This window comes from Clupea harengus, unplaced genomic scaffold (genome assembly GCF_900700415.2).
Source record: "Clupea harengus unplaced genomic scaffold, Ch_v2.0.2, whole genome shotgun sequence".
In the NCBI taxonomy this organism is placed as follows: Eukaryota; Metazoa; Chordata; class Actinopteri; order Clupeiformes; family Clupeidae; genus Clupea; species Clupea harengus.
Window position 1 is genome coordinate 24,831 of NW_024879994.1, and position 12,670 is coordinate 37,500.

The following is a 12,670-nucleotide window of genomic DNA, read 5'->3' on the forward strand; positions in this document are numbered from 1 at the left end:
TAGTCACCCGGAGGTCAGACGTAGTTGCTGGAGCCGTAGCGTTGGCTTGTACCGTGGCACTAGCTTTCGGTGGTGGTGGTGCAGCAGCACAGACAGTTGGCAGAGTGGTAGAATGAACTGCTCTCGTCGACCGCGCATTCCATTTTTATGTTTAGTGGTTTGCATATGCGACCGAAGTGCATTAGCTCCCATCCAGTTGACATTGATGTTTTTTTTACAAACCAAACAATAAGCCTGCCGGTTATTCCCTACTAAACCCAGCTGTCAGAAAACTTGCATTTGCCCATGACGACGACGATGGTTGTCTGGACGTTGAAGATATGCCTAAGCAAGTCAAAAACGTAAGCCAGCCAGTTGGTTACCCAGTTGAAGCGCGCAGTGTTTGAGATGTCGAACGACCACTGAATATGACGTCAGCATCAAACATACAAAGTTGAGACTTCAGGATTGATACGGAAGATCTTTGATTGTGCCCAGCTTTGCTAAAGCCCGCATTTAAACGAACTAACGCGAACTTTAGAAGATAGAATATCAATCAGAATAGGACACTTGAAAAAAATAATACCTATTTAAAAAAAAAAAATATACCTCTAAAACTACATTTAACACTTTTAATGGCCTTAAATTTGGCAATTTTGATTTATCACCTTTTAATACTGTTTAATACCCCGCGGACACCCTGTCCTAATAGTTAGTGAAGTTAGCCTGTCTGCATACTCTCTCGTTCACTTTCTCTCTTTAACACACACACACACACAAAAACAAACAAAATAAACCAACACACACACACAAAAACAAACAAAACAAACACAGAAACAAACAAAACAAACACACACACCAGTAACTCTCCACTCTTGTACTTATCTGTATGTGTAGCTGCTCTCTCGTTCACTCTCTCTCTTTAACACACACACACACACACACAAACAAACAAACAAACAAACAAACAAACAAACAAACCAAACAAACAAACAAACACACACACACACACAGAAACAAACAAAACAAACACACAATATCACAAACACACACGCAAGTAACTCTCCACTTTTGTACTTATCTGTATGTGTAACATGCAAACATGTCAAATATAATAGCTGACAACTGACTTTGGATCAGATTGTGGTGGTCCACTGCTGAAATTGGGAGGGCGTCCCATGGACCGGTCACTCTTCATAGACACACAGCTGGGCACTGGAGACACTGGTCTGTGTGTCTGTGGCCTGGTTACATAAGGAGACAAAATAATAGACTTAGCCAACACTAGGTTAGCATGTCTGCATACTCTCACCTTCACTCTCTCTCTTTAACACACACACACACACACACACACACACACACACACACACACACACACACAAACAAACAAACAAACAAACACACACACACACACACACACACACACACACACACACACACACACACACACACACACACACACACACACACACACACACACACACACACACACACACTCAATCACAAACACGCAAGTAATTCTCCACTCTTGTACCTATCTGTATGAGTAAAATGTAAAAATATCAAATATAATTTGCCAACTTGACTTGCTTATCTGAAGAGCTTGGTCCTCTCCCAATCTGGCTCATGTTATTTGTCGACACTTCACCTGTGCGGCCCTCTACAATGTGAAGGTCAGTGTAGATATCTTGTACACTAGAAACTCCAGACTCTTGATGTACAACAGAAAACCTTTGTTTCAGGTGCTCCTGAAGCCTCGGGTTTAGTGATTTAATCTTCTCTGCTGCATTGAAATCTGAAGACAACAAAAGTCAGATGTAATATGGTGAAATGGGGAAATAACTGGTTTAATCTTAAGATATGATTTTCACTTTTTAGCTTGGAATGTATCATCAGTGTAGCATTTTACTTCCACCTTTGCTGTGGTTATTTTTGTAGCTTTTTTTTATTAGTTTTCCTCTTTTATTTGTCGAAGCAACTATCATTGTTTTAAACATGTTGCATGGATAAACGTAATTATTACTTATTATAATTCAAACGTATGTATTCTTATACTTAACTTTGCATGTCTGTGTATCAAGATTGACATTCTTTCATATGCGAAACGTAGAACTAACAGTTTCAGTCAAAGGTCAATACAAGTGAATAATGACCAATACTCATGAAACAAAAACAATATAAGTAAACCAATATATATGCCAACAAACCATAAAGTGAACAAAGGGACCAATGCATTTGTACAAAACCAGTACAGACATATTTCCTGTGTACCAGACATTATGGTACCATTTTTTTATTGGCAATAAAAGACACGACACACCTCTGTTTATCTCTCTTCACTGATTTATGCTCTGATGCTCCACTAGACGGTAGCCACCCCCTCAACAACATCCTCCTATCTAAACACCCTCACCCAGGTCTACAGTCCATCTTCACCAGTGCATGCTGCCAATGAGCAGAGAGTCTGGTGGTCTCTCCCTACACCAGTCAGCCAAAGGTCTCAAGCCGTCAGTGGTGCCACTGTGGTGGGATGAGTTTCCCAGCTCCACACGCTCTGCAGCATTAATCCCAAAGCAGCTGAAGACCCAACTCATCTTATGCACTTAAACTTCAAATAAAACCTCTCTTCTTTGTCCTGTTCAGCACTTACGAATCCCCAAGTCTAACCTACCTAGAAATGTCATATATACACCAAGGTTTGTGTAATATTTGTGTGTGTGTGTGTGTGTATTGCACCTAATATGGCCGACATTGAGTCCTTACCCCCTCCTTGTTGTAGCATGGGTGATCCTCTGCTCAAGGCTGGGGCGTTCACTATCCCTCCAGAGTGAGCAGTGATGTCCGCTTTGACCCCACCATCCCCTCTGAACAGACCTGAGAGTTGGAGGCAGGGGGGGGGGGGGGGGGGGGGGGTCAGAGAGAGAGAGTGAGAGATGAAAGAGAAAGATACAGAGAGAACGAAGAGACAGATAGACCCAGTCAGACAGAGGGAAGAGGAATGAATGAGAGAACAAGTGGTGAGAAAGTAAAGGATTCCTCCTACATACACAAACAGACACCTCATCAGAGACTGGGAGCTACACACTCACATCTTCCCAGAGAAAGTAAAGGATTCCTCCTACATACACAAACAGACACCTCATCAGAGACTGTGAGCTACACACTCACATCTTCCCAGAGAAAGTAAAGGATTCCTCCTACATACACAAACAGACACCTCATCAGAGACTGGGAGCTACACACTCACATCTTCCCAGAGAAAGTAAAGGATTCCTCCTACATACACAAACAGACACCTCATCAGAGACTGTGAGCTACACACTCACATCTTCCCAGAGAAAGTAAAGGATTCCTCCTACATACACAAACAGACACCTCATCAGAGACTGTGAGCTACACACTCACATCTTCCCAGAGAAAGTAAAGGATTCCTCCTACATACACAAACAGACACCTCATCAGAGACTGTGAGCTACACACTCACATCTTCCCAGAGAAAGTAAAGGATTCCTCCTACATACACAAACAGACACCTCATCAGAGACTGTGAGCTACACACTCACATCTTCCCAGAGAAAGTAAAGGATTCCTCCTACATACACAAACAGACACCTCATCAGAGACTGGGAGCTACACACTCACATCTTCCCAGATCTCTCTCCAAGTCCAACTGGTTGTGTTTAATCTTCTTCAAAATGGACAGCATGATGTCCCCAGCTCCCGTGCTGTACACCTGCACCATCAAGTCCACAGTGTCGTCTGTGTCGGCCTTCTCCAGCTTTCCCCATGCGATTTGGCCCTGGTCCTGAAGGTAGTGCTTAAACCTCTTAAATTCGGCCCCTGTGAGGTTGTCCAGAGTGTTCCTCAGCACTTCCCTCGGAGTTGCCGTCATTGTGGGGTCCATATTATTAGTCCGCTACGAACTGGATGGGGTCAGGCTGGGCCAGCTTTCAAAAAGGCAAGATGTTGGGGGGATAGTTCATGTTCAGAACAAAACAAAACAATTGTTAAAAGCATAATTTAATTTTCACAATGAAATTCTACTCTCCCTCTCTCTATTTGTGAGTGTGTGTGTGTGTGTGTGTGTGTGTGTTTGTTTATGTCCATGTTCGTGTTAAATAAGAGGTGTTAGTACACAATGCATGGTTATGAAGGTAGAATTGTCTTAAATACAAAGACGGTCAGAGTATGCTTTGCTCTTGTAAACGGCAAACTGTAAGACAGAAACACTAATCGCAATTGTTATTCATAACTTGATTTTCTTGAGTTTTCAACTGTAAATTCTGTTCTGTAAAAGTGCAAAAAACGAATTGCAATAGTCATTTCATACTTGAAAAACCAGGATTTGCATTTATTACTTTTGCTCTGAGTGCTCATGAGCGCAATCTTATCACGTGATTTTTGGCGGCTTTCAAACATGTAAAAAGCGTTCAAAAAAAAATTGTCTCACGATTTGCAACACAACTTGCTTTCAAGAAACCGTAAGCTGTGGCTATTCTAACACAAGCATCCAGTAGGTGGCAGTGTTTCATTGGCCAGGAACATTACAAGGGTCATGCAATTCTGTTCTCCTCAATGCAAGATGAGGGGAAGAGAAGCCCTTTTGTTGAGCCACTCTTTGGTTTACTTGTAACCGTAATACATGTGTTGTCATGGGTTCAAGGAAACACTGTTTCCACCAAGTTAGTAGCATTGGATGGATAGATAGCCTCCCACCAGAGGTTATGAAGACGACAGCCTAAATAGCCTAGAAGTACAGATACCATGGTGTATTAGAGGGGAATAAAGCTCACCACCAAAGTCCACCATGTTTTCATCAATGTAAAGCGACAAAGACGGTATTAAGGACTTATATTTATACTTTCTCAGCTGTTTTGCGGCGGGAAATGAACAGGAAAACTGTCTCAAAAGATACAAATTGTAGTCGAATGGTTCACAGACATGGTGTGAGGGACCGACCGGTCACCCCACGTTATTTTTGGGATGTGGCGACTGGACTTGGTGAAGATGTGGGGAAAAAACACTGCACAAGAGATGGTGGCTTTTGTACACAAAAATGTATCTCGATTTATTAACAAAGGTGGACTATCAACCCCAACACATCTGCCCATAAAATAAAACATACAAATCAAACGTACAGGCCGTACTCACAGGCACTCAAAGTCACCTGCACCGTGGGCACCTGCTTGTCCTACTTAGGCCCAATCACAGGCACCTGTTTGACCCAAGCCAGGCCCCATGTTTTAATTCCTTACGTACCGTGCCTAGGTTGGTTTAAGTGTATTTGGATGCATTAATTGTGGTGGCAAGATGGTCCAGGACGCCCTCCTACGTACTTTGGCTCAATTGTCATTTTCCTTCGATGAGAATGAAATGAAGTATGATCGTCTGGTAGGACCGGGCTTTGACATTGGATTATGGGACATTGTAACACCTTCCTGTGATATTGAATAGACATAGGATGGACTTGAATTATTGAATTATGACATTGAATAGACATAGGGTGGACTTTTGTAAGATCATAGAAAGCCCAAATAGCTTTGGTTAGACTATGGTTAAAACTAAGCTAAAGTTGGCAATTGGTTATAAGCCAACCAAAACCCCACTCTCACTCCTATTAGCCAACATTGGCCCAATGTGTCCCCGACGGCCAAAATTACGTTTGGCCGTCAGAGAGAGAGAAAGACCGAGAGAGCGATTTGCGTTGTTGGCTGGCTGAATATGTATGTAAAAACAATGCACACCGCGTGTTGATAACCATTACAGGGTCTAGACATGTAGAGCACTTCCGCTACTCACAGGGAGAGCTGACAGGTGGTGTCAGGGCTATCATGACGGAAAATGCATATTTTGCGGTGAGCAGGGCACGTGACTTGAGTTGAAGTCCGTTTCTGAAACGATAGGAGCAATTTCAAAATGGTTTCATTCAGTACATGGGATTTTATATGTAAACTGCTCTGCGATTGGAACGCAACCAGTAGGGGCTTAGGTTTTCACTTCCCCTCAAGTCAATGAACCCACGTCAATAACATCTAACTTCGCATAATTAATAGCCTAGCGTAAGCCTACGTGAAGTCGGATTCTGTTTACACCGCAGTTGTCTTTTCCTTACTCCTTAGGAATTCTATTTCACATATTTCACCTCAACGGAAAACGTCATGAGTGCTTAGGAAAAGACGATAGGACAGACTAGGCTATCCGACGCAGCCAGTGTCGACGCGTCTGTCTCGAGCTTCCCATTGCTAGTTTACCGCCGCCCTGAATGGAGCATTAATCCCCTGTTACAGCGGAAGAGCTAGACTTTATCCATGATGATTTTTCTAACCTTTTTTTCACAAGACATGTTACAATGGGCAAATGACCCTACAAAATAACGTTTACGTGCTAGTTTATTACGTGTCATTACATACAAACCTACTTACAAAAAAACACTTCCTCGACTTCAAGCCATTTCTTTCCGGACTGTTCATGTTAATTTATTGCAAATACGGATGATCCATGCGAAGTCTATGGATTTGGATAACAGACTATATTTATACTACATTTATTTAGATTGGCATGCTAGAGTGAAGGTCTGAAAATGTGGAATGAAAAAGTAGGCCTAATCTGCAGCGTGGCATTTCGCAAGTAGGCCCATCAAGTCCTTGAAAACTATCGTGTCGTGTTACAATCTCCTAATAGTAGGCTAACCCTTTAGGTTAATCTTCCATATTCAGTCCATGAAAACGAGATTACCACCTCTAATATCAATTACATCAGTAACTTTGACTTATGATGCTTACTCACCCTCATAGAAAAACGATGGTCATCGTCCTCTGTCAAAACCTTCCTTGCTAAACTCAAATCTACTTTCGTTTTTGTTTGTTCTGCGTTGATCATGAGCAAGTGAAAACCTACGCCCCTAGTGGTGGCGTTCCTATTGGAGAGCAGTTCACGTGTTAATAGACTGGATTTTCAAAACAAGACCTTCTACCGAGCCATATCAGTGAAGTCATCGATACAAATAATTCAGTGTTAATACGGTAATAGTCATCCTAACTATGAAAATTTGAAGCAAAATTGTGCCATCTTTCAAAATTGTGCTATTGCTCCTTGTGTCGATGGCAGCGCAAAACTCATAGGACTCGAGGAGAAATACACGCATAGCCTACGGACTACTTGTAAACATGCAAACATGCACACACCCGATTGAAAGAACTTTAGGAGGCTATGACACTTTAAATACGCTTTCAAACATGTATTTTATTGAACGGAGTTGGCGCACCAACTCACTGCATATTTGTATGTGGCATAAGATGAATTACCAACATGTTGGAGATTTACATTTACATTTACATTTAGTCATTTAGCAGACGCTTTTGTCCAAAGCGACGTACAAGGGAGAGAACAGTCAAGCTAAGAGCAATAAAAAAGCATGGTGTAACAATAAATACTACTTTACATGAGAATTAGAAAAACAACAACCTAGAAAAGAGGAAAAAGAAGTGCAGGAATGTAACTGCTGAAGTGCAAGTTAAGCGCTAGTCAGGTGCCAGTTAGGAGGGGAGGTGCTCTCTGAAGAGTTGGGTCTTCAAAAGCTTCTTGAAGGTAGAGAGGGACGCCCCTGCTCTGGTAGTACTAGGCAGTTCGTTCCACCAACGTGGAACTACAAATGAAAATAGTCTGGATTGCCGTGCTTGCACGGACGGCAGTGCCAAACGACGCTCACTAGACGAGCGCAGCGTCCTGGGTGTAACATTTGCCCTTACAAGAGCATTTAGGTAGGTGGGAGCAGAACCAGTAAGCACTCGATTTGTTGGCGAGTCCTCGTCTGGCTTGTCAGTTCGACGGCAAAGAAACACCGCTGGCAACAGGGGAAACATCAGTGACGTGCAGTCAGGGTAGGCAAGGTAGGCACTGCCTACCCTGCCAAAATTCAAACGTAAAAATGTTTATTAAATAATTTTATTTAATAAACTTGTATTTGTATTTTTACTGATTATTCTTGTGATTTATATATGCAATATGTGTGTTATTCCAATTGTTTAGACGTTACGATGACAAATGTAGCAGTTACGCATAATCAAATCCCGAAAAAATGGTAGAATAAGCAGTGCTTTTACTGTCCATTTATTGCGGACGACAACGAAAAACTCATGTTGCGCATGCGCACTTCCATCCTGTATTCTTTAACATGTACGTCGAAAAGCACAACTCTGCTGTGCCTTTGCACGTAAATATGTTATGCCAGTAATCATCTACGTTACGTATCAAACATGGACCAATTAAAATCGAGATATTGCTGGGCATTTGCGCAGCTGACGTCATTACACCAGCTAAACGTAAAATCCGCGAAATTCAAAGTCAAAATGACAGCAGCGGTATCTGCCGATATCATAGAACTGAGAAATGTCTCCAAGCTCGATTTTAATGGAAAACATGAGTTACTAGCAAGAGGGAGGCCTACGCCAACCTTACATGAACTACTGCGTCTTTCAGCCCTTGCCATTCTATCAATTGAGAGCCAGAGACTATGCAAACTGAAGGCCCTTAAAGAGGAGTTTTACAACGCTGTGATCGACGTCTTCACGAGGAAAGAGCGGCGGATGGATTTTATGTACAAATAATATACCGATTGGTGAGTCAGAAACTATTTTGGGCTTAATTTTGAATTGATAAGTGTGGTTGAATTAATGCCGACTGCAAGCCATTTGCCTTCATATTCAATTGGGCAGTGTGTGTTGTCATTGTTGCTGACTGACAAACATAATTTCCGCCGTGCAATAATTAAGGATAAAGATGGTTGCATTCTGATGCTGGACAATAACTGGTGTGTGTGCGTGCGTGTGTGCGATGATGTGTCACCCTGATTGTAAATGTCTTGATATCGTGCGATATCGTGCGTGTGTGCCGCGCTTGTGCCGCGCTTGTGCGTACTGTTTTGATGTAGCCTATTAGCCTAAACAATAAATTAGGTAATCTGGCTTTCATAACTCAGTGCCTACCCTTTTACTGACATCACCGCACGTCACTGGGAAACATTTATTTGGTTCGTTCCTAGAGAGAATTAGTCAATGGCCAAACCACTTCTATGTGGAGTCTTTTTGCATGCCTGGGGTCGTGATTAGTACATAGTTGATTCTTTGATTTGTATTCCCCACACAGAGGAACATTGTATTTGTTTGGCAGGGTATGTCTTTTGATATGTGTATTGATTGATTCCTCTGTGGACCCCTTTTGTTGTAAATGGTGCTGGCCGCCTTTCTATGTGTTCACCTGATCTGTCTAGTGGGGTTAGTTCTTTGTCAGGTGTGTGAATGTGAATATTGTGCGCTGACCCTGAGGCATTGTTATTGTTTTGTATATAAATAAAATGGAATTTAATAAACTTATGTCCTCTTCTTGATTAAAGGCTTAGTAGGTTTTTTGAAGATATTGCGTTTGCTTGATCTTAGATCTTAGACTTATTTTTAAAAATACATATTTGCATTGGATTTTTATTTGGTGTTTCCTAATCTGCATTTTGTGTTGGACTCATGGTTTGATTGATCTTTTTCAAGCCTTAAGACATATGCGTATAAAATGAGTATAAAATGTTTACGAATGAAGGCTGAAACTTCTACAATATGACAAGTTTCTTTTTACTCACAGTTATGTGTGCCTGAAATCAATACCTCGCCATCCACCTAGAGGGCCAACAAATCTAATGATTGGAGCCAGCTGAACAGTTGTTAGTCTCCACTGTAACCCCCCCCCCCACACACACACACACACACACACACACACACACACACACACACACACACACTCATATAAATGCCAGGCATAAATATGAAGTAAGAGAAATCTGTTATTTATTCACCATGTCACCAAAGGGAGATGTACATAAATAACATGATCAGTGTCTTGAGTTCATGCGTATTTACAGCAAAGTTACAGCAGCAGATTGAAAACTAAAGCTGAATAAAATGTCCTCTAATCTTATTTTGCGGTGTGCATGTGTGAATCTGTGTGCGGACGTCTGTGTTTGTGTTTGTGTGTGTATGTGAATGAGATTGTAAGTGTGTTTCCAAATTCTCATGTTGATGCATGTTGAGCATTTGTGTGTGTGTGTCTGTGTGTGTGTGTGTGTGTGTGAGAGTGTGTGTGAATGTATTTGAGTGTGTGTGTGTAAATGTATTTGAGTGTGTGTGTGTGTGTGTGTGTGTAAATGTATTTGAGTGTGTGTGTGTGTGTGTGTGTGTAAATGTATTTGAGTGTGAGTGTGTGTGTGTGTGTTGGAGATGGGTGTGTGTGTGTGTGTGTGTGTGTGTTGGAGATGGGGTGTGTGTGTTTGTGTGTGTGTGTGAGTGTGTGTGTGTTGGAGATGGGGGTGTGTGTGTGTGTGTTGGAGATGGGTGTGTGTGTGTGTGTGTGTGTGTTGGAGATGGGGGTGTGTGTGTAAATGTATTTGAGTGTGAGTGTGTGTGTGTGTGTTGGAGATGGGGGTGTGTGTGTGTTGGAGATGGGTGTGTGTGTGTGTGTGTTGGAGATGGGGGTGTGTGTGTAAATGTATTTGAGTGTGAGTGTGTGTGTGTGTGTGTGTGTGTGTGTGTGTGTGTGTGTGTGTGTGTGTGTGTAAATGTATTTGAGTGTGAGTGTGTGTGTGTGTGTTGGAGATGGGTGTGTGTGTGTGTGTGTGTGTGTGTGTAAATGTGTGTGTAAATGTATTTGAGTGTGAGTGTGTGTGTGTGTGTGTTGGAGATGGGGGTGTGTGTTATTCCTCTGCACTCCTCTGCTTCAGCTGCACCTGGTTCTTCACTGAGCTTTTCATCGCCCTCTGCAGGAGCCAGGTGGCACCGTGGATGCCTAAGAAGGCGCCTCCTGCCACCCAAAGCCAGTTCCTTCTCATCCAGCTTGGGTTCTTCGTCGCCAGCAGAGCACCGGGACAAAGAGATTATATATTACATAATGTATTAATAGTTTCTTACTGTTTGTTGAATGTTTTGGCAAAACACCTCCTCCCGTCTCTCTGTCCTGAGAAACCTATTCCTGAACTTAGACACCCCATATTCCAGTACACACTGAAGCTACATGCATTATATACAGCTTGGTTAACTCTTAGTTACCTATGACCTCTAACCCTTGACCTTAGCTGTGCCAGCACCCTTTTTACCTAACACTTATGTCCGAGCGAATAACTGATCAAGAGACACGCTATGTTTACAGAGGCCTTTCCATTGGGCCTCGTTACGATCTCAGCTCTCATCCTCACACTTCCACCTTCTCACATATTCAAAATCATGTTCTTACTCTCGAAGGGCCAACGTGCCTAAGCAGAGTTGGTGAACAACACATCACAGGCACCGTGGTCTAAGAGCAATTGTTTATGCTGCCTATAAGATGGGTTGGCACCGATTCAATGGGTGATGAGTGTAAACACACTTAGATGTGTGTTCAACATATCCAGTACACTACTGTCGTTCAACAAGAGAATTCAGGGCTAGGGCAACAGGACAGCAGAAGCTTGCCTTCACAACACAGCTGAATCCACTGGAACCTTGGAACTACTCATGCAACAGGCACCGGCAACTGAACAAGGCTGAAGTTAGCGCCTTCTTCACAGATCCTTGTTCAAGGCTTACGTTCTACCTTCAATAGCCTAGCTGACTGCAGGGGGGATTCTTTACGCTATGTATGCACTTAGCTGACTGGTTCAGACTGGTTTTCAATTTGCAGTTACTTATTAAGAGGTTTGGGTTGTCTTTTTTTTTTGTTTCCACTTTGAGGGTAGCACATCAATTTCAGAAATAATATGTATGCCAGTTTTTAGAAATGGGGACAAACCAACAAAATAATTTTAATTTGATGAGAATTAGTATATCCCCTTGAGAAGCCCATGGGGTTAAACGCTTTGGGCCACATAAAACTCTGGGTCAGCCTGATAACAAGTGATATTAATTTCAGATATCATAGTCTGTCATACTCACCATTTGGGCTCCAGACTAATATTGGTGAACAAACGTCACCAAATGTGAATGATCAATGCTCCATGGTAAATTTAACAGTGAAGAGTACATCGAGGTGTGAAACCTAGGTCCGGCCCTGAAGCCAGACATATTTTGTTTGGCAGAGGTACAGATTCAGGGGTGCGGAACGAACCTGATGCGCTGGTGATAGGCGTAGGAGATATAAGAGGGAATTTTGATGAACTGACACTCCAGTAACAGGAACGTTTTTTGGTGGCACATTGAGTCAGTCTGTAGGCCTATGTTGAGTTTTTAAGGTCTCATTAGGCCGCCGAAGAGCAGTGGTGGAACTTAACTACTCAAGTACTGAGCTGGTTAGAAACCGAGGGAATCCTTTTTGACACACATTTCCATTCTATGTTTGAGATAGGCCTATAATAGAAAGAGCAAGTTACTGAAGCCAGGGATTCCATTCTATGTTTGAGATAGGCCTATAATAGAAAGAGCAAGTTACTGCAGCCAGGGATTCTCGCTCTCAGGGTAAAGTCTTACACGATTGAAAAAAAAAATGGAAAAAAAAACGTTTCAGAATAGCAAGATTAGTTAGCCTACATTATAAACTTAGGCCTATGAGATCAAGTGAAGGTGTAGTCCTTAGTCGCTCACTGAAACTGCACACGCAAAGGCCACCGTTGTTTGCTAAAAACTGAAATGATACACAATGTTTTGAACAGGTGTTACTTCCTAATGATATGTAGGTAGGC

At 42.3% G+C, this 12,670-nt stretch overlaps 1 protein-coding gene across 3 annotated transcripts; it reads right to left on the reverse strand.

Moving 5' to 3' along the window:
- Positions 1-1,046: 1,046 nt before the first annotated feature.
- On the reverse strand, positions 1,047-6,872 carry LOC105911178. Of its 3 annotated transcripts, XM_042705983.1 has the most exons (6): positions 6,766-6,856; positions 5,779-5,870; positions 3,622-3,926; positions 2,743-2,853; positions 1,570-1,774; positions 1,047-1,223 (listed from the first exon to the last, which is right to left on the reverse strand). In XM_042705983.1, the coding sequence occupies exons 3-6, from the start codon at positions 3,881-3,883 to the stop codon at positions 1,085-1,087; spliced, it is 717 nt and encodes a 238-aa protein (XP_042561917.1). In that variant the 5' UTR covers positions 3,884-3,926; positions 5,779-5,870; positions 6,766-6,856; the 3' UTR covers positions 1,047-1,084. The 3 variants fall into 3 exon arrangements, with proteins under 3 accessions (XP_042561917.1, XP_042561916.1, XP_042561918.1); XM_042705982.1 differs by lacking the exon at positions 5,779-5,870 and having other exon boundaries at positions 1,048-1,223; positions 6,766-6,872; XM_042705984.1 differs by lacking the exons at positions 1,047-1,223; positions 5,779-5,870 and having other exon boundaries at positions 1,426-1,774; positions 6,766-6,871.
- Positions 6,873-12,670: the final 5,798 nt, after the last annotated feature.